Source organism: Rattus rattus, chromosome 4 (genome assembly GCF_011064425.1).
Source record: "Rattus rattus isolate New Zealand chromosome 4, Rrattus_CSIRO_v1, whole genome shotgun sequence".
Lineage (NCBI taxonomy): Eukaryota > Metazoa > Chordata > Mammalia > Rodentia > Muridae > Rattus > Rattus rattus.
The window spans coordinates 164,885,309-164,910,591 of record NC_046157.1 but is presented as its reverse complement, the minus strand read 5'-3'; the positions used below and the strand labels follow the sequence as shown (position 1 = coordinate 164,910,591).

General features: G+C 49.7%; 1 protein-coding gene, 1 long non-coding RNA gene and 1 pseudogene across 2 annotated transcripts; 2 read left to right on the top strand and 1 right to left on the bottom strand.

Moving 5' to 3' along the window:
* The first annotated feature begins 100 nt into the window (after nucleotides 1-100).
* Nucleotides 101-1,101, top strand: LOC116899652. The gene is made up of 2 exons (XR_004387747.1): nucleotides 101-346; nucleotides 1,038-1,101. It is a non-coding gene; the product is annotated as an uncharacterized LOC116899652 (long non-coding RNA).
* A 1,495-nt stretch (nucleotides 1,102-2,596) lies between these two features.
* On the top strand, nucleotides 2,597-2,675 carry LOC116899778 (annotated as a pseudogene).
* A 2,339-nt stretch (nucleotides 2,676-5,014) lies between these two features.
* Nucleotides 5,015-17,266, bottom strand: Capn10 (calpain 10). Its single transcript, XM_032901660.1, has 12 exons — nucleotides 16,968-17,266; nucleotides 13,933-14,064; nucleotides 12,558-12,754; nucleotides 11,569-11,786; nucleotides 10,325-10,466; nucleotides 9,468-9,634; nucleotides 8,981-9,243; nucleotides 8,002-8,204; nucleotides 7,598-7,859; nucleotides 5,935-6,134; nucleotides 5,703-5,748; nucleotides 5,015-5,452 (listed from the first exon to the last, which is right to left on the bottom strand). The coding sequence occupies exons 1-12, from the start codon at nucleotides 17,106-17,108 to the stop codon at nucleotides 5,423-5,425; spliced, it is 2,001 nt and encodes a 666-aa protein (XP_032757551.1). The 5' UTR covers nucleotides 17,109-17,266; the 3' UTR covers nucleotides 5,015-5,422.
* Nucleotides 17,267-25,283: the final 8,017 nt, after the last annotated feature.

Sequence of the window (25,283 nt, the reverse complement as noted above, 5' to 3'; positions counted from 1 at the left end):
CCAAAGTCTCCTAGGAAGGAGGCATTCTCATACAAACACACCCAACCTGCCCTTCTGGATCGGCCAGGTGCACCTTCATCTCTTCCTGTCACCAAAAGACAGAGTCTGCTCAGCAGGAGGCACCTTGTGGCTCTGGACACCACGGAAGACAAGTCCTGTTGAGAAACCTCAGCTCTTCCCAGAAACCTGTAGTTCCCATCAGGGTTGCTCTATATATTAAATGGCTTATAAACAACAGAGACTCACCTGACACTTCTCGAGGCTTCAAGCCCAAAAGCAAGGTCTTGGAGACCCAGTGGCTGGTTCATGCCTCTTCATCTTGCAGCAGCCTCATATGGTGGGAGAGGTAAGGGGACTCTAAGGTCCCTTCTATAAGGACACTGTATTAGTTACTTTTCTCATTGCTATGACAAAATGCCAGATATAAAACAACTAACGGAAGGGTGGGTTTATTTTGGTTCATGAGCAGTGATATAGTCCATCACGGCGGGAAGGTAGGTGTACTGGCTAGTTCTGTGTGTCAACTTGACATAAGCTGGAATCATCAGAGAAAGGAGCGTCAATTGAGGAAATGCCTTCATGAGAACCAGCTGTAAGACATTTTCTCAACTAGTGATCAAGGGGGGAGAGCCCAGCCCATTGTGTGTGGTGCCATCGCTGGGTTGGTGGTCCTGGGTTCTATAAGAGAGCGGGCTGAGCAAACCAGGGGAAGCAAGCCAGTAAGAAACATCCCTCCATGGCCTCTGCATCAGCTCCTGTTTCCTGACCTGCTTGTTTGAGTTCCAGTCCTGACTGCTTTTGATGATGAATAGCAATGTGGAAGTGTAAGCTGGATAAACCCTTTCCTCCCCAACTTGCTTCTTGGTCATGGTGTTTGTGCAGGGATACGAACCCTGACTAAGACAAATTGGTATCAGCATAGTGGGATATCCCTGTGACAACCTGACCGTGTTTTGGGGGAGGACTGTGGAAGGACTTTGGAATTTTGGGCTAGAAGAGCCATTGGGATGTTATGAGCTCTGTGGGATGTTCTGTAGAAGCTTGGAAGATGATGTTGAGAACAGTGGAACAATGAAGACCTGGCTTGTGACATTTCAGAGCGAAAAATTAAAGACTCTTATCAGGGCCGTTGCTCTTTTGATCGTGAAGATTCTGTGGTTTTGCTTAGCTGGCACTGAAGAATCAGCTGTGATGAATGAGATACCAGAACTTCTAAAGCGAAACCTTTGCATTACCGGGACTGTTGATGCTGGTCAACTGGAGCTAAGAAATTAGTGGTGATTAAGAGACCAGCATCATTGATGTGAAATCTTCTGGGAAGTGTTTCCTGAGAGCCCGAAGAGGCTGTGTTCCAGAGATAGCCAAGGCTATACCTCGTGCTGTGGCTAGACTTGATAATGTGTCTAGTCGCCCAGGTGGTACTCTTCTTTGAAGGCATGAAGGGGTCATGAAGGGCAGCTGAGGCTCGGTACTGAGAGGCCATGGAAGGCCATAGGTAAAGGTGCAGCCTCAGTTGCAATTGATGGGCCAAGACTGAAGGGCCATGAAAAGGAGTTGAGGCTTGGCACCATGAAGAGAGCCTGTGAGAGGCTATTGGTGAAGCCTAGTTGCAGCGGAAGACAGCAGTGTTTTGGAGATGCCAGTACCATGAGATGATCACCAAGAACAGCAGCGGCAGTGGAGAACAGGCAGCTGGAGCCTAGAAGACAAGGTGTGTGCTACAAAGGGCAGAGCTGGAGAAGTGACCCAAGCCTTGGATGAGCCCAGAAGATCATGTGTGGATCCCAGACATCAGACAGTTAAGAGTTTGATTTTGCTTTGGATTGTGAGTTTGCCCTGATATTTTAACCTCTTGAAGGAAGAAAGTATTTTAGTGGAGTCCATAGTTAAGAGACTTTGAATTGAAAAAAGACTTTGAATTTTAAAAAAATATTTTAAAAGGATTGAAATTTTAATACGTAAGAATTTGTAAAGACTGTGTGACTTTTAAAGTTATTTAGATCTTGGGGATGAATAAGAAAGTAAGGGTTGAGGTTTAATAGTGATGTGCTTGTGTATCAAGTTGACAAGGGGTCAATTGTACTGGCTGGTTTTGTGTGTCAACTTGACACAAGCTGGAATCACAGAGAAAGGAACCCCAGTTGCAGAAATGCTTCCATGATTTCCAGCTGTAAGGCATTTTCTCCCTCCCCAGTGATCAAGGTGGGAGGGCCCAGCCCCTTGTGGGTGGTGCCATCGCTGGGCTGGTGGTCGTGGGTTCTATAACAAAGCAGGTTGAGCAAGGCAGGGGGAAGCAAGCCAGTAAGCAACATCCCTCCATGGCCTCTGCATCAGCTCCTGCTTCCTGATCTGCTTGAGTTCCAGTCCTGACTGCTTTTGGTGATGAACAGCAATGTGGACAGTGTAAGCTGAATAAACCCTTTCCTCCCCAACTTGCTTCTTGGTCCTGATGTTGTGCAGGAATAGAAACCCTGACTAAGTGCTTGCTTCGGCGGCACATGTACTAAAAAACAAACAAAAACCAAAAAAAAAAATAAAAAAAAAAAAAACCAAACCAAACCAAACCAAACAAAACAAAACAAAAAAAACCCAAAACCCCTGGACCGATACAGAGAAGATTAGCATGGTCCCTGAGCAAGGATGACATGGAAATTTGTGAAGCGTCCGATTGAAACATAAAGAAACCCTGACTAAGACAGTAGGACACTGTGAACACGAGGCAGCTGGTCACATGGCATCCAGTCGGGAAGCATAGACAGATTCTGATGTTCTGCTTGGTGTCTTTTTCTTCATCTGGTACCCCAGACCAGATGGTGCTCCCACATTCAGCATGGTTCTGCTTCCTTCGGTTACCTTCTGAAAACAGACACACTATTGGTGTTCCTGGGTGGCTCAAATTCCTGTCAGGTTGACAACCAAGATCCTGCCAAGCCCCCATGCCTGCTCCCACCCAAGTTAAGCTAGTCCTGAAGGCCAGGGGACAGTGGGAAATGCCACTGCAGGGCTTGGCATACCAAGGGTGGTGAGCTCTTGATCCTAACACCACAAACACTAAAACCCCTCGAACAGTCTCCACCTGTGTCCTGAACACCTTCCCAGGGTGCCAACCAGGGGAGGGCAGACTTCCTGGTGGTGCCTCAGAGCTTTGGAGCAGCTTCCCCTTGGCAGCCTTTTAACATTCCTCGGTGTCCACAGTCATCTCTGCTCAGTCTTCAAAACCAGGGCTGTCCTGAGAAGCGACAGCCTGGCACCCATTCCCCATCCTCCCTGCCTCAGACCATGGTAGGCAGGGCCTAGCTGAAATGGCCCCATTATCCTAAAGTGACCCACAGCTTAATGGCACCTCCTGGAGGTCACTGGGGTGATACACATTGAAGAGCAGTAACCTAGTACTACGGCTGTTCTCAAAAGGCGGCCTTCAGGAGCCGTGGCAAACTGGCAGGTGGTGACACTTGTGAAGGTGCACAGTGTTGTGGAATCCTGGGCAAGGTTGTGGGGGTGCAGAAGCCTCCAACCCCTCATCAGATCTAACACCTCTATCAGCTGGGAAAAGGCCACTTTGCAGAGGCTTAGATCTGTTCCTGGGGGAGCCTGAGAGGACAGGCATTTTAAGGAGCTGTAAGGTACAGTATCCTTCCTCAGTCTTCCTGTTACTGGAGCTAGCTACTTCCCCTGTTGGGGGAAAGGGACAGCAAATAACATGTTAGCTCAGTGGACCCTGGGAAGGGCTGCTGTGGTAGTTCAACAGGTCCTTGGGGTCTACCTTAGCTGGGAGGCAACCTTGCACAGGCCACAGAGTGGGGCAGAATCCAAAGGCCAGGGGTTTTGGCTTCTATCTTTCTAAAGACTCTGGATGCAAGGTTGGGGCTGCCCAAGTGTCTCTAGGGAGAGAACTGTTTCTACCCAAATAAGCTGCCCCCAGTCCTGCTCTGCAGTGTACTTCCAGAAAATGGGGTTCAGTCTGAAAAACCACAATTTAGGCTGTGAGACTGGATTACTAACTACTCAGGAAGAACAGTTTGTCATAGGTGATGGGGGGACAGCAGGCCTTGATCAGAGTGAATGTCCTGTCTATGCTGTTGAAGAGCTGTGCACATGGGAAGGGGATATGATGGTGGACTCAGCACTGTAGCTGCAGACTCAAGAGGTCCGAGGTGACAGGGATGGAGGGATGGATGGATGGATGCCTCGGGAGCAGCTACAGACCGGTAGGTGGCTGATGCCAGCCTGATTGAAGCCCTCAATGGTTATTTTCAAAGGAAAGACAGGGTCATATTCTGTCAAGCCCCCAGGCCTGCTCTAACCCCAGTTAAGCTATCTCTGCAGGACAGGTGGAAACTGCCACTATAGGCTTGGTGAATACCAAGGGTTGTAGGATCCAATTCCAAAGACAAGACAGCCCTTGTCAATAATAGTGGCACCGAAAATAGCTGCCCGAAGATGGTATAGTTTATCAACTCCGGTGATGTAGAGGGCTATCAGCCAGACATCTGACCAAGCCAATCATGGATGTTGGTCCTGCCCACAAAGGACATACTTGCTATCCACATCAGTATGACCAGAAGTCCCCCCAGAAACTGTGGACTTCTCCTCCATGGTTGTGTACTGGGCGGGGGGTATTCAGACATCTAACAAGTCTGTGGGTCCAGCCAATGCTGACAAGCCTGTCACAGTAGGACACAAGAGTGGCAGTAACAGTTCAGTAAAGGCCAGCTTGTGCAAGTGGAGGAGGCCTACTCACTGTAGCCATTCCTGACTCCAACCACCTAACTGGGACTGACTTATAGAAATGATTGATACCCTCAGCATATTGCTGGGATTGAATGTCACAGTCCAGGTGGGACTGCAGTTCAGGAAGGCCAAAGTAGGAGTCCAAAATGGCCAAAATCTTTTGTTTCCCATCCCCTGCCTCTTCCAGAGCCCTAGCTGCCCTCACCTGTCTTGGCACACTTCCAGTTGTGTGGCTGGCTACTAGAATGCTAATTGGGCCTTGGGCTTTTTAGAACAAGAGCAATTCATAAATTATTCATGTTTATTTATAAAGTCACATTCCAAAAATATTTCAAGTAATAAATAGTTTTTAGCATTTGTCACAATCTGCCTGCCTGGTGTAAGGCTTCCAAAATCAAGAAGGGAATGTGGATTCTGCAAAGCCTTCCACAGCAAACCTGGGCCCCAGGGACCTCCTGGCCTTCACTGAGGAATGAAGATACCACTTGGGAGTCCTAGCCCCGCCCTGCAGTACCCACTGGACCCCAAGATGTCTTCAATCCAGGACAAAGCACCCTATTTTAGCCCTAAGATCCACACTAGGCCTCAGGGCTGAGGAGAAGCTTGGCTCATGACTGGTTGGAGATGTGCCTGGATGCTGGGTGCAGGAGAAACAGCCACTCTGGCCTCAGCCAGCACACAGGTTCTTGTGTCAGGCTTTCATCACTGCCATGAAGGAGACCTGCAGGGGGAGAGGGAAAGGTTGGGCCCAGCCCCTGTTCCCCACTGTCCTTCCAAACACCACCTGAGAATGACACTCAGTCCAGCTCCCAGGGTTCTATTCTGTGGCTCTTTATGAGGGTGTCACAGCACTGTTTATCTCAGAGGTCACTTGCAGCAAGGCAAGGGAGGAGGGTGAGGGAATTAAGACCCAGACCACCAAGCAGATGTGGGCAGGAGAGTCAAGCAAGGCAAGGGTACTACATACAAACCTCCTGGAGTAGCTGGCCCAGCATCTCCTGGCTGTGAATGGACTGTCTGTGGAAAGAACGTCTAGTCATCTTCCAAAACTGCCTTACATTCCTCCCACCAGACCCAGGCCCTACTCCCAGGCTTAGACCAGCAGGCAGGGGGTCTCAGCCTACAGGCTCACCTCTTGGCTCTGCTCGGAAGGCAGGAGCCTGGACATGCAGGCCATGCACAAGGCTCATATGGAAGACCTACCTGTCTATTCTGGTTGCTATGGTCACTGTGAAGGTACCCTCTGTATCTGGCAGGTAGGTGGAGGGCACAATCCTGTAGTTCCCCGCAGAAAGGAGGCAGAGGCGGCTTACTTCCTGGGCATGGCAATGTGGTACACAGCTTAGCAGTGGCTCCTGGAGCAGCAGGGAACACGCATCCCGTTTTTCAGGGTCTGTTGGAACCTGGGCAACAGTGGAATCGGCATAGAGCCCTACTCAGGGTGGCATGGTTTGCTCTCACTTTGCATAGCACCAGCTGAGGGAACACTGCCCTGGCTCAGCTGGTGCACCTGAGCGTCTCAATCCTTGACCTATGGAACCACTGTGCTGAGGAGCAGAGCCATGGAGACAGGACACTCTCGTCAGAGGCCCTGCCAAGGGCACCCACCCTGAAGGACACCAGATCTTCAGTAGTCAGTTTCACACGCTAACCAGGCCCTGACACAAAAGCACTCAGGAGTACTGGATGGCCCTGGCCAGGGCACTCTGTTTGTAATCCAGGTGGTCTGACTCAAGATTCCGGGAGTCCAGCTTTCTGGGATATACGGACACGCCTCAACAGAACTTTCTTAATGAAAAAATCCTGTTCTCTCCCTGCTGTGCCACCTGCATTCCAGGTATACATGCTTCCAGCCAGAAGAGTGAATCCCGTCGTAGGCCAATACACCCTCTGCCAATGCTCACTGTGAAGTGAGGGCCCAAATGGACACAGCCTTATGGGATGGGAAGCCTCGATATTGTCACCATGGAATCTGTAGCCCATGACCCTTGACCTCTAGCACAGCACTTCTCTCCCCTCTCCCATTTCACCAACTAACACTTTGCTCAGTCAGTGTGTTCCCTGCCTGCTAGCAGAGAGGCAGAAATGATAAAGAAGCACCCTGGGGAGATCTGAGACTCACTGACTTCCCCATCCAGAGCAGCCTGGCAGACAACCTGAGGTAAGCAGAGCCCCTGGGCCATCACAGAACCTCCATGCTGAGGCCCTCTAGTGTGGCCTCTCCTCCATTACCTATGGCTGCCCTGGGCTGACAGCCTCAAAGTACAGTTCCCAGAAGAACTTTGCCTCAACCGTGCAAGTATCTATCTAGAATCTTCTGGGCTTGTTGACTGTGGCTGTAGCGCCTGACCACCAAGCTGTCCTGCGACTGGCAGTGGCCAAGTACAGGTCTCTCTGCTGTTACTTGTCCTTCTGGAGTCTATGGCCCTTTCCAACAGAAGCCCAGACTTCTGTCCTGCTCTACCTGATTCCATCATAGAAGAGCTCTTGCCAGTCCCACCTGGAACAGAGTGACACAGGAAAGCATGGGCTGTGAGACTGCCCATGGGTGTGTGACTACTGCATGTGGCATAAGTGAGCAAGGCCTCTCTACGGTAACTGCCTGGGGCCACATACACCTCAAGGCTGGGCTTCTGCCTTAGAAGCCCTAGAGAAGTCCAGAGTCCAGGGTCAGAGGTAGGAGGCACGCAGTGGATGGAATGACCTCAGACAGGGTATTTGGAGTGAGGTGAACTATCCCAAATGACCCCAGTGAATAGTCTTTCTTTGTGAGTCTTTCATGAGGCCAGCCAGCTGGACCACCAGGCCGAAATGACAGAAGCCAGCCTCTGTCACAGTTGTGGGCCTCTCCTCAAACCTAACTCACCTGAAAGACATGGAAACCAATGGGGTGGAGCTGGCTGTCACCAAGCCGGCAGTGTTGCTGCAGGGTGAGACGGATGTAGCGGGGACCAGCACCCTCAGGAACGGAGAAGGGGAGGCAGGGATTGCAGGGGTAAGAGGCAAAGTTTCTGCTGCCCCCAGCCGTCTGGCCAGCTCTCCAGCTGCCCTGCAACTGCACAGTCTCCCACTCGCCTGCAGGCAGGGCTGCTCCAGGTGATGCACCCTTGGTGGCCAGCCTGACAGCACTGTCAAGAGGACAAACACAGAAGGCACTGGCAGCCTGGTCCAAAGGACCCTGCCAAGTCCTACCCTCACACTGAGCGCACCCTTGCTCCTCCCCAGACCTCAGCATAGCTGGAGGAGACCCAGCTAGCACTGGCTCCTCACCTGAGGGAGATTTTCCCGGTGGAGAAGACTCGGAGCAGGAACTGCCCTGGCACATCCTTCAAAAAGGTGCTAGGGACAGCCAGGTAGTAGCCTGGTGAAAGCTCACAACGCAAGTGGATCTCACGATCATACGCATGGCATGCAGTGCCAGCCACCGGGGGTGCAGACAGGACTCTGGGCAGGCTGATCTTCCGTTTCTCTACCTGCATGAGTGGAGGCAGGTGGCTAAGGAGAGTCACACCTGTGGTCTGGGCCTCTGCCTCCCTGCTCCTCACTGCTCAGGCAAAGCTCCCTGAAGACTTGAAAAGTCCAAGTCTATAGGCAGCCCACAGCATTCTCTGCTTGAGTCAGGGGAAGATGCCAAAGACCCAGGGCTTCTGTCAAAGGGGCAGACAGGCATATGCAGAGCTATGTTCAATGAGGCCCAGTGCAGCCTGGGGAATGCTGGAGAAGGTGCTTTCCAGTAACTTCTTCGCAAGAGGAAAGGTCCATGCCACAGACCACACTCGCAGAGGGATAATGAACAGTGGTGTGAGTTGTCACGTGGTATCAAGATGTACAAGATTAAAATACGGCCACTGAGTAATAAGCAAAGAGCCGGTCCTGACCTACCTGTTCTAGGAAATAGATACCAGTTGGTAAAATTGACCAAATGCCTCACACTAAAAGTACCCTAGACACGTTAGGCTGTAACGGAGGAATCAGAGGATGGCAGCTAGGTGGAGTACACAAGGCAAGCAGCAGTCCTAGTATGATGGGAAACTCTTCCCTTGAGGAAGATGGGGCTGCAGAGAGCAAGCTAGCCTCCACCTCTGGATGGGGTGGGTAGCTTCAATCAGCTGCTTCTTGCTGTATCAGAGGTGTCTGATGACAGAGAACATGGACAGAGGAATGAAAGGCCAAGGATGGGAGCTCCTGGGTCCCCAGCCTCCAATATGTCTGCATATCTTTCCACCATGGGACCAGCAGATGCACTTACCTTCCAGATGTGCAGGCCCACAGCCTGGTAGTCTTTGCCTGGGAGGTTCACTGGTGCAGGGCTGGCACCTGCCAGTGCCCGGGTCTGGCCCACTAAGCGCCTCCGGGGTCTCTGAAGGACAGCCACACACACCTCACTGGGTTCCAAGAGCCGTAACCAGAACTTGGGGTTGCAGGGAAAGCAACTGTTGTTCCGGCAGCCTCCAGCTGATTGCCCTGTCACCCAGGCACCAGGCAGTGCCCGCGTATGGCACAGCACCTTCTCTAGTGAGTGGGAGAGCATACGTGTCAGCTCTGAGAGGATCTTGCTAGCTCCACAGGCCAAGGTAAACACCCCAGTGGCAGTCAGCTCACCCTCTGATAATCACACTGGCTCCCTTCTCCAAATCCCCAATCAGACAGAAATGACTGTACCCAGTCCCTGCTGTGCCAGCCTATGCAGGCTCCTTGCTTCACAGAGGAGGGTCCACTCCTGCTGGCGGTCCTACCTGTGTAGAGACTTTGCAGGTGGCCGGCCTCTGTGACTGGGTAGCCGATGGTGACCTCATCAAACTCCCTGAGGAACTCCTCTTCCTCTATCCAGAACTCTCCTTCCTGGAGTTGTGCCAGCAGCTCAGACTCCTTAGCTGGCTCTACCTGGTTCCACCCTTCACCGCTGCAGGAAATCTCATTTCAGTGCAAGCTCAAGGGATTATCAACTGGTAAATAAGGCAATGGAACCCTGGCTGGGCAGAGAGCCCCAAAATTTTGCCATACACTGCAGAGTAAACTCCTTTGCTAAGTGTCCTATAGAAGGTGTCTTCTATGTGCTGGCTGTTCCTCAGAACCTTTCCTTCCCAGAAGGACTGCACACTGAAAGAAGCTGCCTTCTTAAGGCCATCCGAGCCAAGGCGGCCTTCAGTGTCTGGGGGAGCAGTCATGTTGAGTAGTGCTGTTCAGTTTAGTGGCTCCAGACCCAGCCTGGGCTCAGAGGGTGGTTCGGGTCCAAGAGCCACAGAGCTCTCAGGCCTCAAGGGGATCCTGGCTTAGTTGGGTCTTAAAAGTGAACTGAGGACTTTAGCTGTAAGTCACCCTCAAACGCCTACTCAAACAAACCCTGGCGAGGTATTCACTATCCTATAGGTACCCAAGGTAAAACCCCGTAAAACATTACATGATCCTAGTTCTTCCAAGACCTAGAAAAAGCAAGCACTTCAGTACAAAATGGGAGAGAGTGAGCTTTGCCACAGGAAGGCAAGCACCCTCCTGGCAAGTGGACATGACACAAAGGGTGAGCCTAGCAATGGGCACGGATGCCCCCAGGGTACGAGCCCTCTTCCCACATGAGCCTGCTCCCGGTACTTACCCTTCTCTCCAGAGGCCCTGCCAACAACGCCGGCCCCAAGGGTTGTGAATCCTCAGCAGGAGGATACCCTGACCAGTCTGACTCCTGAGCTCCTGCAGATCTGAGATGATGAAGGCATGGAACTCCCCGAGCTCCCTAGCACCTGTGAGAACAGCCCAGTCATGTGCAAGACCAGCATCATTATGACCCCAAAATGGACAGGACACAGATTCCTGCTTTCCTGCCCATGGAAGATGCCCTAGGTCTCCATAGCACTAAGGAGCTCTGTTTTTAAACACAGGCCATGAGGGCTGACAGCTGGGCCCTGGCTCCCTGCCAGCAGGGACCGATGATGCCCACAGTTATTCCTTCTTCTAGGCCTCAGTTCTCACCATGGGTGTCAGCACAGGGCCAGCTCTCAAACACGAAACCAGTACTGTCATACTGAGGACTTGAGACCAACCTACCTGGCCAACACAACTACCTAAATTCTTTTTTTTTTTTTTTTTAAGATTTATTCATTTATTATGTATAAGTACACTGTAGCTGTCTTCAGACACACCAGAAGAGGGCATCAGATCCCATTACAGATGGTTGTGAGCCACTATGTGGTTGCTGGGAATTGAACTCAGGACCTCTGGAAGAGTAGTTGGGTGCTCTTAACCGCTGAGCCATCTCTCCAGCCCGACTACCTAAATTCTAAGCAAGTCTGAAACTCAACAACAACAACAACAACAACAACAAAAAAAAAAAAAAAAAAGAAGAAGAAAGAAAAAAGATCTGAACTAAACTATCTAACATTATTGGATGATAAGGAAAAACCACAGCAGGTCCAGCAATGGGGGGAGAGATTCCAATTTATGTAAAAGTGGTATACAACAAAAAGTACACTAAAAAGTTCTAAGTGGTTTACAGTAGTTCTATTTAGGTGAGCTTTTCTTTCTTCTTTATTTTATACACAAACTTTACCTCATGAACCTTAATATGTCAGTAAGATAAAAAATGGCTTTGGCCTTTGCTTGGTGAGCAACTGGGGCAGGGATGATGGTGTGGTCAGCTTAGATGCTGTTCTTGCTACTGCTTCTAAGCTGTCTGTGAGCAGCAGGGACACAAAGCAGGTCCTGCCTTGCCCTACATGAAAGGACTAGTCCAGGAAAAGGAGGCTAACCTCTCCCAGGAGGAGGGCTAACAGGAGGGCACTATGGCCATGAGCTGCTCTCCCTGGAGGAGGGCTAACAGGAGGGCACTACGGCCATGAGCTGCACCTGCTCTCGGGCTCAGCACAGAGCAGCTGAGCAGACACTGGTCCTTGAGACGGAGTAGCTGCTGACAGGCTCTGTGCTCTCCACCACTGGGTCTGTCCTGCTGGCCGCTGGCTTTCCTTATGTCCTTCAGGCTCCACCTCTCTGCCAGGCTGCCAGTGAGATCCACCAGGGCATCTGCCACCTGCCCTGCCCACAGGTGCTCATAGGATCCATGGACCCTGGGAAACCAATAAACACAGGAAGTGTGACCTTGCCACTGGGAGCTTCTTGGCTCTCCTATTCCCACAATTGATCAACCCCGCCCCCCCCCCCAAAGTATCCACCCCACCCTTTCATGGCACCAGGATTGCCTCTCTGCTTTGCATCATACCCTCATCCACCTATAAACACCAACATCTGCTATATTCCTGTTGCTTTCTGCCCAGGTTCAGACCCAGCCTTCCTCTAGTGTGGGCAGCAAAGGGCAGGACAAAGGGCCAAAGGGGCAGAGGCAGAGAAGCTCCACCCTAAGCTCAAACCCCATGGTCCCAAGTATGACATTCTGCTAGCCTTCTGAGTCCCTCTGCTCAGACACCTGCCCAACAAGCTGCCAGCCTCCTTCAGCAAGATGGATGTAACCCCATGCAGAAGGGAGTGCAGGGCTGTAATAATTAAGTGCTATTCCACACCAAGCTCCTCGCTCCCCTGCAACTGGACAACAAACTACTTGAGCTGAATGTCTGGAAACATACACGGGGGCATCTTTGCACTGGGACTGAGGAATGAGGGGACCTTTCTGTGGAGTGCTGGGAAATATGGAAGGGAAAGAGTGGGCAGGGAGGGCAAATCGTAGTCCTAAACACAGAGCGTCTATGTCAGGACCCACAGGACTGGCTGCCAGACCCTGAGGAATGCATAGGACTCTGTAGCCCAGGGCAGATGAGCTGGGCCTCTGGAGACAACTTGGTGCTGAAGCCTGGCTGACCCCGTCACCTTTGTATCACACATACTTAGCATAGGCCTTTTCCAGTAAGGGAAGCCAGAACACATCCTCTCTCTGGCACCGCGAAAAGCAGAGTCTCCCGGCAAGACAAGGCAGACGGTCATCTATGGTCACTTCCTCCCAGTGTCCAAACTGCCAAATCCGACAGGTGAAGAAGCCTTGGTATTCCTGGTCAGACCAGCCTGGCTGTCCTGGAGGGAAGACCTAACACAAGGAGAAGCCAGACAGACAGCATGGGGTCAGCATCAGTGTGCTCCCCAGCATCCCTGCAGTGTAGCCTCCATAGCAGACACTTGCGGGGCCACCCGAGAGCCACCATCACCTGTGCTGCTCAGTGTCCTAGCCGTACAGCCTTGACAGAAGCCCTGTGAGCACCTGCTGAGAGCAAAGGGCTCGGCTCTGTTGGATGTCATATATATTATGTCCATATCACACCAAACGCAAACTAGACACAAAATCCAGACTTCATATAAATACCTCATGTCCTAAAGCTTATAACCAACATTTCACTGCCCCAAATAAGCATTTGACCTGAATCCAAAGCTTTGGCAGACAGGAGTAACCCAATTTTTTGGGGTGGGGTGGGGTGGGGTGGTGGTGGTTTTGTGTTTGAAGACAGGGTTTCTCAGTGTAGCCCTGGCTGTCCTGGAACTCACTCTGTAGACCAGGGTGGCCTTGAATTCAGAGATCCACCAAAGGCATGAACCACGGCTACACTCAGCTTCCATAACCTACAGGCCTAACATCTCTTCCTGCTTCTAAAGCCAAGTGCCCCAAACTGGCTGGCTACACTCATGAGGGAGACTCGGTGGGGGGCTGGCTCTACCACCCAGACACACAGGAAACATGATGATGATGGTGTCAGTGCCTTCCTTTACAGAAAAGTCAGATGCCAACAAGGCTGTATGTACAGGGAGGTAACGACAGTGACAAGCTCAGCCCAGGGCTCAGGACACAAGAGTCACGACTGGGTTACCCCTCAGCACTATCGCCTTAACTGAGCAATGAGACAACCTAAAACATGTAGCACTGCATCTCAGAAGACAGTTGCAATGACCTTTTCTCTGTGGGCATTTAAAACCTATGTTTGAAAAAATAAAAATAGAAAGAAATCAAGTAAAAAAAAAAAAAAGAACCAAATTCCAAACCAGAGACACCAGCTGCCTCTGCTGACCCTATTCTGCCTGCTAGCTTGGCCTGGTTTTGTGTCCCAAATGTGTGGGTGGCTCTGGTCTGGTGGACAGGACACACTTGGGTCACTGTCTTTTCCACCCATGCTGCACAGAATCAGATGTGCTGCGGCAGGCCCTGTGTTTGGAAGAACTTCCTGTGCTATACACATAGAAGGAACTGAGTGGGAAGAAGCCTGAGGTGGCCTGTACCTGGTCCAGGAGGTGTCGACTCTTCTGAAGGGCGGCACAGGCACACAGGAACCAGCAATCCCCCAGCAGCCCTTGCTTCACCTGTCCTTCCCATGGGTTATCTGGAAACAGTTGAGGTGTGGCACAAATGTCCTGAAATCAAAGCCACCTAGAGTGAGCTCACGCCTACAGCTACTCTTCACGTAGCACACAGGAACCCAGGACAGGCTCTGCGAGTGTTTTCTCATCATCTGAGCTTCCAGCCCCAGATGGAAGGGGAAATTACTTCTCTGTCACCCTATCCTTCAGCTTTTCCTTTGCTGCACTTCTCCCACACCAAGATCTCAATTATGGATGGCCCTTTTAAATAAGTTTAGATATCAGCTCTACTCTATAAATGTGTGGTGACAAATATCAGGCGGGTCCTTTGTACTGCAGAAAGTCTACTGTGTATCTACTGGGTTCAGTTTCCCACATACCTTCCGCCTTGTCTCTCTTCTCATTCCCCCTGCCTGCACACCTCAGCTACCAAACCTGTCCTTTGCTTCATAAAAGCCATTGGCCGCCTACCCACCTTCTGCTACCTCTCCTTTCTACCTGTTTAGGCATCCCATTCCAGAGGCAGACCATGGGGGAAGGAGTTCTCCTATCTTTAACATCTAACAGGACAGTATTCCCTTCCTAGGCTCCCTTCAGTGACAGCTTCTCAGAGAAATTACCAATCTTGCTGCCCCTCCCTTCACTCTCGGCAAGTCAATCATCCCCCACACTGCCTCAGTTTCACCTGCGTGATGTCAGATACAACAGGCATGTCTTGTCTGTCCTTCAGTAACTTCCCTCAAGGGCATGGGGACCCCCTCCAGCTCCATTATGCCACACGCGCCTTTGGTACGTGACGTCACAGCCTGCTGCATCTCGCCTGCTGCTGACTGCCCATCAGGGTGCTCACATGCACATTTCTACAGTAGGCTTTAAGGCTAAGTCTCGAGACCCTCCTCTGCCCCTTCCACTCAGGTCCTGGGTGGCTCTTCCAAGCTGGACTGGTACGGCCTCTCCCAGCTGTCATACTCTTCCTGAGCTTCTGACCCACTTACCCGACAACTCCACTCGGACAAGGGAGGAAAACCACCACCCATCTATCACTCTGGCCAGGGAGCAAGAGTCTTTCTTTCTTTCTCTTTTCATCTATATGTAAATCATGTGTGCTTGCCTGTGACACAGTGTGAACATGGAGGCCAGTGGCCAACTTACTGGAATGGGTTTTCTCTTCCCATCATGTGGGTCCCAGAGACCACACTTTGGTCATTAAGCTTGTTAGTAAATAACTTACCTGCTGCTCAGGGCCATTTCAATAACTCAAGAAATCACTCCCAAAGCTGTCTACCGCAATGCCCATCTGCATGTCAATCCTGACTTCAAGGACTACTGAAAGTGCAGCCCCTACTCTTGCCCTGTCCATCATTTCCCTCCCACTGCTCTTCTGTCTTGTTTACAACTGTTGCTACAATTACGTATAGATACACTCACATGGCTACAATATAAAAGTGTTGAAAAGAACACGAAGATAATAACTATCCTGTGTCCTAGTCACCAAAGAACAGTTCCAACAAACTCACTCCTTAATTGAAAACCCTCCACAGGTCTCTCCTGATGCCTATAACATATTTACCCATTTGTATGTTATGTGTGAGTGTTTTGCTTGAATCTGTCCATGTGTCCATGTGCATGTAGTGCCTTCAGAGCCCAGAAGATTGCACTGGATTCCCTCAGACTGGACATACAAATGGTTGTGAGCCACCACATGAAATTCATTTATTAAATTTTATTTATCCACTTTATAACCTATTATCAATCCTTCCTCTCCTCCCAGTACCTGCTCACAAAAGTCCTCCCCCTATTCAACATTTCTCTTCAGAGAAGCCTCCCTCTGGGTGCCACGCCCTCCTATCCCCTCCACTCCCCCCACCCTGCCCTGTACATCAAGTCACTGTGGGACTATGTACATCCTTTGACACACACACCCCCTTTTAAAGTAAAAACAAAACCTAAACCCCAAGGGCATAGCCCACAGGGTTCTTTCTCTCCCTTGCCTCTCAGTGTTGCTCAAGAAAGCCAGGATGCCTATCAAGGCCGTTGTGCCAAGCTGCTGCACAAGGGCTGGAATCCGGCCAGTTGTCACTGTTAGCGCTATATGCAAGTGGGACAGGCTGTTCCCTGGGTAGTCTTTCAGCTGATAAGCCACTTCTAAAACACTAGCAAAAGCACTAGGCCTGAACATCCATCCATTTGAGCTGCACCAAGTCCAAAACTTGCTGAGAGGCGCATATCCACATGTATGTTGCAAGTGACCAAGGCTGATGGCGTGGGAGCTGTGCTTGTTATAATGGCCAGGGGTTGTGCCAGCTTATTCAGCTCCCACCCTGAGCTTCTCTGGGTCAATAGATTTGTACCTGCAACTACAATTGTGCAACTGAATACATCTGCAATAAATGGACCAGTCGACCCCAAAACTACTGGTTGGTGACTAGAAACTTTCCTATCTATTTAACAATACATAGTTCCACCTGCCTGTGCCATCTAAGGGAACCCCGAAAAGCAGCCGCTTAGATTTTTCCCAATCGTTAAGCACAATGCTTCCTGTGTTCTGTGCTGCCTTTTGGTGTTCATATCCCAAAAGATACTAGAAAGAATGTAAGCAAAGTGCATAGCTAAGAAAGATTTGTCGTAGTACATTGAATTACACCCGACTAAACTTAGGTGGTGGGATAGAGGCTGGAAATACTACCTCTAACCCCTTCTTCATATTAAAACAACTCCCTACTACCTGACTTTGGGTAGTAGTATAATTTAGTAGAAACCCCAAGGCAACATATAAAAGACAAGCCGTGCGATTGCTTCTGTCCTCCTGAGTCAGAGGTAACGACCTCATTTGAATTCTCAGGGTTGGCTATCACCATTTCTGAATGGGCTTGAAGAAGAGGTCCTGCTAACCACGGAGTCCACCTCCGTGAGAAATGCATCCACGATACCCGCCCAGGCCAGGGACCCCGCTGCACCTGGGGCCGTCTCCAAGTGATGTCCTCCCGAAACTGGGCCAGAGGCGTGGACAAGTTGTAAAAGAGCGAGGAGTCCGAGGCGGGGAATGCGGCGTCCCGGAAGAGCTCCCGCGCCCGCGTCTCGGCCCGGACCGCCCGCATCTTCGGCGCCCTGGGCTCCCATCTGCGGCCCGTGGACTCGGTCGCCGCCCGGAAGCGAGTGCGCGGCCTTCGCTGCAAACCTGGGCTGCTGAGCTAACCGCGAGACCTACTGGTGCAGAGCTGTCTAGCGCCTCAAGCTCCGTTGTCTAGGTAACCGGGCTGGAGCCAACCAGGAACCGCGCTTGCGTCATGTGACAGAGCAGCCTAATCACGCACGCGCTCCAGCTTCGAGTCGTGCTGGACTCGGGTCCTCTCTCGCGAGAGGGCGTGGTCTCCTTGTATCTAACCGGGCCGCGCTAGTCTGATATCAGTTTGCTTCAATTCCCGGACAACGTGGCTGTAGCCACTTGAACTCGGAGTCTAAGGGACCACAGGAAACTGAAAAGTCACTTTGGTTTAGGTCGCTTTGCCAGTGCTATCCCAGCGTGCAGCACCATTTCCAGCACATATCGCTGATCACAGGCGTTGTCTACTTCCCAGCATGCTTCGCTCCTTCCGGTGTGAGGCAGGAAGTTGGCACACCGGTGGTTCCTCCCTGTCTTCTGAAAGAACCAGTGAGGAAGTGGCTCAGCAAATCCTGTTGTTACCCCTCCGTCGTGGTGGCGGGTGTGTTGTCCTGGGGAGGCAGAGGTGTCATTGGGGTTGTAACTTGCCGGGTTCGGGCACTCGTCTCAAAACAATTAGACGCTGTGAATTCTTACATGGCCACGGAATGCGGCTGTAGCATTCTTTGAACCCCTAAATGGCCAGGCTATGGTTCTGTTGACTGATGGTGACCACCTGGACTTGTGGCTCCACGATTATTCACTGCCAGGAGGACAGTGATAGCACTCTCCTTCTGGGACCTGCTCTTCCAGTTCCCAGGAAGGACGCAAACCAGCCAGGGGCTGTTCTCTGTTCCTGTTCCAACTATATGTATTTCATCAAGCCTAGAGGTTTCATACAGGGACAAGAAGGGAGATGAAGAGGCTTCAGACCTTGTATAGACTGCCGTTTGCTGCCTGTTAGGGCTGCTCTGATTTTTGCCTCCTCTGGCCCACTTTTTCTCAGTCTTGGATAAAAGGTAGTCAAAGGAAATTCGGTTTGTGCAGTTAACTAGGTCAAGTACCCATTGCGGAAAGAGGAACAATCAGGTCAAGCTTTTACCCATAACCTGCTGCTTCAGAACTTAGACAGTTGCTCCTGCATTAGCAACAATTACGGCTGTGGCAGTACTTAGGGGCAGCTACTTGGCTCCGCCAAGTCTCAGCACCATGATTTGAGGTGCAAGGCATCCCCTTACTGAGGTTATAAAAGAGGAGTAGCCACAGAGCCCAACATTTCTTTGGAATGCTTTTTCATTTTGTACTTAATATTGACTCAGGTCAATATTAAGCTGCCCTAGAGTTGAACCTAATCATTAGGGGACTGGGCTCGGTTTTCCAGGAAGTCTTGAATAATTGTGACAAATCATCCTTCAAGAGTTACGCACCACTGGTTCACCCCCAGAAGTCTCATAGGAGTGGTTAGCTCAGGAGAACAGCTCCCTAAGGCCACATTCAGGGCTGGGCCACAGGCAGAGCCTTACCTCCAGAATCTGGGAAGAAAGGTGTCTCGGTGTTACTGTTGTTGTGATGAGACAAGACCGAAGCAACGTGGGGGAGAAAAATGGCTTGTTCTGCTCACATTCCATATGGAGGGGTGCTGTTTCCTGGCTTCCCTTCCATGGCTTGCTCAGCCTGCTTTCTTAGAATTGCCAGAGCAGTGATGGCACCACCTACGATGGGCTGGCCCTCCGGCTTAAGAAAATGCCCTGCAGCTGGATCTTATGGAGACATTTTCTCTTCTGAGGCCCCATCCTCTCTGATAACTCGCTACCTGTGTCAAGTTGACATAAAACTAGCCAGTATAGACAGGAAGGCAGCTGATGCTGATAAGACAGTAGCCTAGACCCGCAGGATGGTTGTACTTTAGTCAGAGATGGTGTCAGGGCAGCTTATCAATTGACCTGTTTTAACCCTCATTCTAGAGCCCTATGACCTGTTTTCTTCCGCGTATGTGCCTGTGCTGGCTGGTTCTGTGTGTCAACTTGACACAAGCTGGAATCAACCACAGAAAAAAGAGCCTCCCTTGAGGAAATGATTCCATGAGACCCAGCTGTAAGGCATTTTTTCAATTAGTGATCAAGGGAGGAGAGCCCAGCCCATTGTGGATGGTGTCATCCCCTGGGCTGGTGGTCCTGGGTTCTATAAGAAAAGCAAACCAAGGGGTTGGGGATTTAGCTCAGTGGTAGAGCGCTTGCCTAGGAAGCGCAAGGCCCTGGGTTCGGTCCCCAGCTCCGAAAAAAAAAAAAAAAAAAAAAAAGCAAACCAAGGAAGCCAGGAGAAGCGATTTAGTAAGCAACACCCTTCCATGGATTCTGCATCAGCTCCTGCCTCCAGGTTCCTACCCTGCTTGAGTTCCAGTCCTGACTTCCTTTGGTGTTGAACAGCAATGTGGAAATGTAAGCTGAATAAATCCTTTCCTCCCTAACTTGTTTCTTGGTCATGATGTTTTGAGGAATAAAAACCTTGACTAAGACCGTAGGCTTGTTCCTGAAGCTGATTTGGAAAGGGCTTTCTTTTCCCTCCCAGCCCATCTCCACCCCTGGGCTTAGATCCTAAGGTAGAAGAACTAGTAGTAGTCTAGGTGGACAGATGAAAAGAAGTGTGAAGCCGGCTGGGCACTTTAAAGTCTGAGCCCAAACTGGCTGTGGGGGAACACCTCTAATCCCAACACTCAGACAAGAGTCCAGAGGATTATGAGGCCAGTCTGGGACACAAAGCAAGAACCTGTCTCAAAATAACAACGAAAATTTATCAGTCAGAGGTTCTTCATGCAAGGAACTTATGAGCTTCCAGCCACGTCACAGCATCATGTGAGAATCCTTCACTACACTGATGTCCACCATCACTCCAACCTCCAGTGGGAAGACAGAATCAAAGCATTTTACACACCTATGAATGTCTTGGAACCCTTTGAAACCTGAGTCCTCCTTGCTGCTTTCTAAACCATTCTGCTCTGGTTTTTTTCAAGGGAATGTCCCCTGACTACCTCTGGAGATCCTGTTCTGAAGTCCTATATGTCCACTGTTGCGTGGTCACAGCTAAGCATTTCTCTGACGGTCACACATTCTCATGGAGATGCAGAGATGAAAGTAGGGTCAGCCTTCAGGTTACCAGGTTAGGTCGCAGGTAGTGGTAGAGAGTAAGAGGCAAGCTCGGCCTTGGAGAGGAGAGAACTGACGTGCCCTCAGTGACCGGCAACAGCAGCCAGAGAAGACGATGAGTACTGTAGTCTTTGGTAGACTAACTTGTTTGCTGGGGACCCACTTTCCAGCTTCTATACTCTCATAATAACACTGGTTTCAGTTCTTTGTTTTTTGCTAAAGTCATCTAGGAATTCTGACCCCTCTTCCTAGCTCTGAGGTCATAAGTTCTGAAAGCAGGGTGTGCTCCAGATCTAGATAATGGGACAATAGCCTGGCCAGTGGTTAAAGTGCCTAGCGTGCACACAAACCTGAACATGATAACACACTTGCCTTAGTTAGGGTTTCCATTGCTGGGAAGAGACACTATGACCACAACTCTTAGAAAGGAAAAACATTCATTTGGGGCTGGTTCAGAGGTTTAATCCATTATCATCATGGCGGGAATCACAGTGGCATGTAGACAGACAAGCTACTGGAGAGGTAACTGGGGATTCTACATCTGGATCCACAGGCAGCATGAAGAGAATGAGGCACTGGGCCTAGTTCGAGCATCTGAAATCTCAAAGCTCACCCCTAGTTACATACTTCCTCTAATAAGGCCAAACTTACTCCAACAAGGCCTAATAGTGCCACTCCCTATGGGCCTATGGGGGCCATCTTTATTCAAACTACCACAATGCTCTTACAATCTCCAGGCTGGAGGGCCATGGTTGGGACCTCTATGCTTGATGTTAACTCAACCTAATCTAATTCAACAAGCCTCAGATCCCAGTGAGAGACTAGGTCTCCAACAAGGGGCAATGCTCCTCAGCCTATTTCCTAACAACTTCACCTCACTGCCCACCCACAGAGCCCAGGGCCAGTCATCTGCTTTATATCACATCTCTCAATCCTCAAACGTGACTAAAATGAAGTCGTAGATGAAAAAGCACCTGGGCATACACACACGGGGCAGCCTGGAGTCGGCCAAGATCTTCCTGGTGTGATGTGCAGAAAATACAAAGGCGGGTACCCCATCCAAGCCTCCAAATGCCAACATGTGCAGCTGGAGTGCTTCTAATTGCTGAAGTTCGCTTGTAATCACATGGTGCCATGGCAGCAGACAAAGACCAAGGTACTGAGAACTTGGTGCAGACAGTAATACTGCTAAGTGATCTAGCTGGTCGGGCAAAATCACCATCTGTTATTCATCGGGGATCTGTTCACTCTAAATGGAGTTGTTCTGTTGAAAACTGTGGGGTCTTTGTGGGAAGATGATCAGGGACTCTGCTTTTATCGCCTACAACGAAACAGCCAACACCGTCCCAGAGTTTCCTCTGGTTGGGGACAGGGAGCAAGCCATTCTCGGTTCTGATTTCAGGTCTCTCAACATAAGGTCAAAATGTAAGACTAGGGCTGAACACATCTGCAGGCTTGCCTGGGGCTAGGGCATGCACTCCAAATTCAAGTGACGCCCGACTTCCTCACTGTGTGGCCACCATAATTCATCTTTGCACAAGCTGATTATGAGGGCAGGTTTTTGCCAGAGGAAACTTCAAGAGAAGGCAGATGTGCATGCCACCATGTTTTGTGACCCACCTCGGATGTCACCGTCTGTTGTCACAATGTCGTTTCATTTAGGGGGTAGTGGGAATCACGACTCTAGGGGTGAGTGAACGGAGGCAGCACTCTTGTCAACTAAAAACATATATCACACTTGGCATTGGGGGTCAGAGACAAGCCCTTCGCAGTGTCTGAGGCTTCAGTGGAGGAGAGGCTTAGGTTCCTACAAAAAGCACGCTGAAGGGTAAAGTTGTAGCTGGTACAGTGCAGCATGTCTGTAACTCCAGAACTGGGGAGGAAGAAAGAGGCCCACACATTCCAGAATGGCCCACACATAGCACGTTTAGGCCAGCAAGTGCTAGAGGTTGGTTGTCAAGAGAGACAGAATCTTGCAGGTCCTGCAGGATTGGGAGACAAACACACCAAAATGAGTTTAGGAAGCTCGTGAGACAGAACAGGGTACAAGCATCCTGATGTGAACCTGGGCTAGGCACATACAGAGTTCCGTGTGCAGATCTGAAATGCAAGGCACTTTAGGTATGTGAACAGGAACCGTTCACCCCCAGAAACCCACATGGGCCATCTGCTGAGGCCTGGTGCCTTTCCATCACTTAAAAGTCCAATGTCTCCTTAAAAGAGTCAAAAGTCTTTCTAAAATTTCAAAATATCTCTAAAATACCCAAGGTCTCACAACTGTGGGCTACCATAAAACAACAAAAACAAGAACTTTTTTTTTCTTTTGCTCCCAGAGGGAAGAACCAGGGCACAGTCCCAAGTCATAGCAAAACCAATGTCCAACAGTGCAAAGCTAAGTGTCAGATTCCGAGACAATCTTCTGGGGTCTAAGGAACTTGAGGATCTAAAGAGCCATCTCACTAGCTCTGCCGTCCATAACACACGAAACATGTCTCATAGACTCAAGCCAGCTCCACTCTGAGTTGCTGCTGTCCCTCACAATCATCCTATGCTTCTGGTACCTTCCATATGCTAGGGTCTCCACTGTAATTGGGCTGCACCCTCAACAATAGCCTTTCCTGGGCTCTCTTCTGTGATTCTTACCCTGCCACACAATGCCAAGCCTCAACCACTCTCCATGACTCCTTCATGCCTTCAAAACCGACTACCTGGGTGATTCTCACACGCTACCAAGTCCGGCTACCATCAGGAGATGCAGCCTTGGCCTCCTCTTGGGGCGTGGCTTCTGTGCAATAACTCTGAGGAAATACTCCCACACAACTTCACCTTAATGACCCTGGTCTCTTCTCAATCACCACTAATTTCCAAGCTCTGTCCCAGAAAGGGAAAGGTTTAATTTTAGTCATTCTGTGCTTTTTATTAACCGCAGCCAATTCTTTAGCACAAGCTGACCAGAAGCACACATTTTCAATTCAAAAAAATCACTTAGACTTCCCTGGTAGAGCTTTTACTTCCCTCTGAAATGTCATAAGCCAGGCCCTGTCACCTGCACCGCTGTTAGCATCATCTTCCAGCCTATTCCAAGAACACATAGACCTGTCATAACGGCACCCCATTTCTGGTACCAATTTCTGTCTTAGGGTTTCCATTGCTGTCATAAAACAAAAGCAACTTGAGGAAGAAAGGTTCTATTTAATCTTATAATTCCAGGTAACTGCCTTTATGGCTTCTATTGCTATGACAAAACACTAGGACCATAAGGAAATTGTCGAGGAGAGGATTTGTTTTGCTTACACCTGCACTCATAGTCTATCACTGAAGGAAGTCAGGGCAGGAACTCAAGACAGGAACCTAGAGACAGGAACTAAAGCAGAATCCGTGGAGGAGTACTGCTTACGGTTTTACTCAGCCTGTCTTCTTCTACTGCCTAGGACCACCTAGCCAGGGGTGGCACTGGACCTTTCCACACCAATCTTTAATCCAGATAATACTCCACATACTTGCCTTCAGGCCCTTCCTGTGGAGGGATCTTTCTTAATTAACATTCCTTTCTCCCAGATATGTCTAAGTCTGTATCAAATTTGACCAAAACCAACCAGTACACTGTGTATTAATGAGGGAACACAGGGCCAGAACTCAAGGACAGAGCAGAAACCTGGAAATAGGAACTGAAGCAAAAGCCAACAAGGAGTGCATGATTCTCTACACCGTGAGCATTCTGACAACATTTCAGCTTAAAAAGTTTAATATGGCCCTATTACCAAAATGGCTGACAGATTTAATGTAGTTCCTATCAAATCCAAGGGCATTCTTCACAAAATAGAAAATATGTCCCAAAATTCATATGATATAAAACTTCCTGAGAAGAAACAGCAAAACGATTGGCATCGCTGATTTTAAATTTTCATACTACACAGCCATAGTAGAGAAGCCAGCATGGTAGTGGCACAAACAGACTCAGAGACCAGTGGAATAGAACAGAGGACCTAGAAATAAACCTGTTCAGCCATCTGATTAAAAACACAACAGTCGGGCTGGAGAGATGGCTCAGCAGTTAAGAGCACCCGACTGCTCTTCCAGAGGTCCTGTAATGGGATCTGGTGCCCTCTTCTGATGTGTCTGAAGACAGCTACAGTGTACTTATATATAATAAAATGAATAAATCTTTAAAAAAAAAACACAACAGTCCCCCACCTGCTGAGTGTGTGCACACATGCTTGCCATGATCTACATGTATGAAGATCAGAAGATAATGTGATGGTTTGTATATACGTGGCCCAGGGAGTGTTACTATTAGAAGGTGTGGCCCTTTTGGAGTAGGTGTGGCCTTGTTGGAGTAGGTATGACATTGTGGGCGTGAGCTTTAAGACCCTTATCATAGCTGCCTGGAAGCCAGTATTCTGCTAGCAGCCTTCAGATGAAGATGTAGAACTCTCAGCTCCTACGGTACCATGCCTGCCTGGATGCTGCCATGCTCCTATTTTGATGATAATGGACTGAACCTGTAGGCCCACTCCAATTAAATGTTGTCCCTATAAGAGTTGCTTTGGTCATGGTGTCTGTTCACAGCAGTAAAACCCTAACTAAGACAGATAACTTTGTGAAGTTTGTCCTTTCCCTTTACCTGTAGAGGACTTTTGAGAATTGATCGAACCTAGGACTCCTGGTTTGCATAGCAAGCACTTTTTAATGCTGAGTCATCTGGCCTGCCAAGACACCAGCTTTTGACAAAGGTGCTCAAAAACGTGCTGGAAAAGACAGCCTTTCATCAAATGGTGCTAGGAAGAGGACATCCACGTCTAAGAGAATAAAATTAGATGGCTCTCTTGCCTTCTACGAAAACCAAAATGGATCGAAGACTTTGCTATAAGACTTGGGACTTTTATACTGCTAGAGAAAAATGCTTCAAGATATATGCACAGACAAAAACTTCCTGAAAAAGATGCCCAATGGCCTATAAAGCAACAACAGGAATGAGAGATTGACTT

Bases quoted from the DNA above. Each gene is read 5' to 3' on its own strand.
- Capn10 (XM_032901660.1), bottom strand. From the start codon at position 17,108: ATGCGGGCGGTCCGGGCCGAGACGCGGGCGCGGGAGCTCTTCCGGGAC. The intron at 11,787-12,557 runs GTATGTGTGATA...TTGGTTTCCCAG, and splicing joins CTGGAAAAGGCCTATGCTAA to GGTCCATGGATCCTATGAGC. The intron at 5,749-5,934 runs GTAGGTCTTCCA...TTCTTTCCACAG, and splicing joins ATAGCAACCAGAATAGACAG to ACAGTCCATTCACAGCCAGG.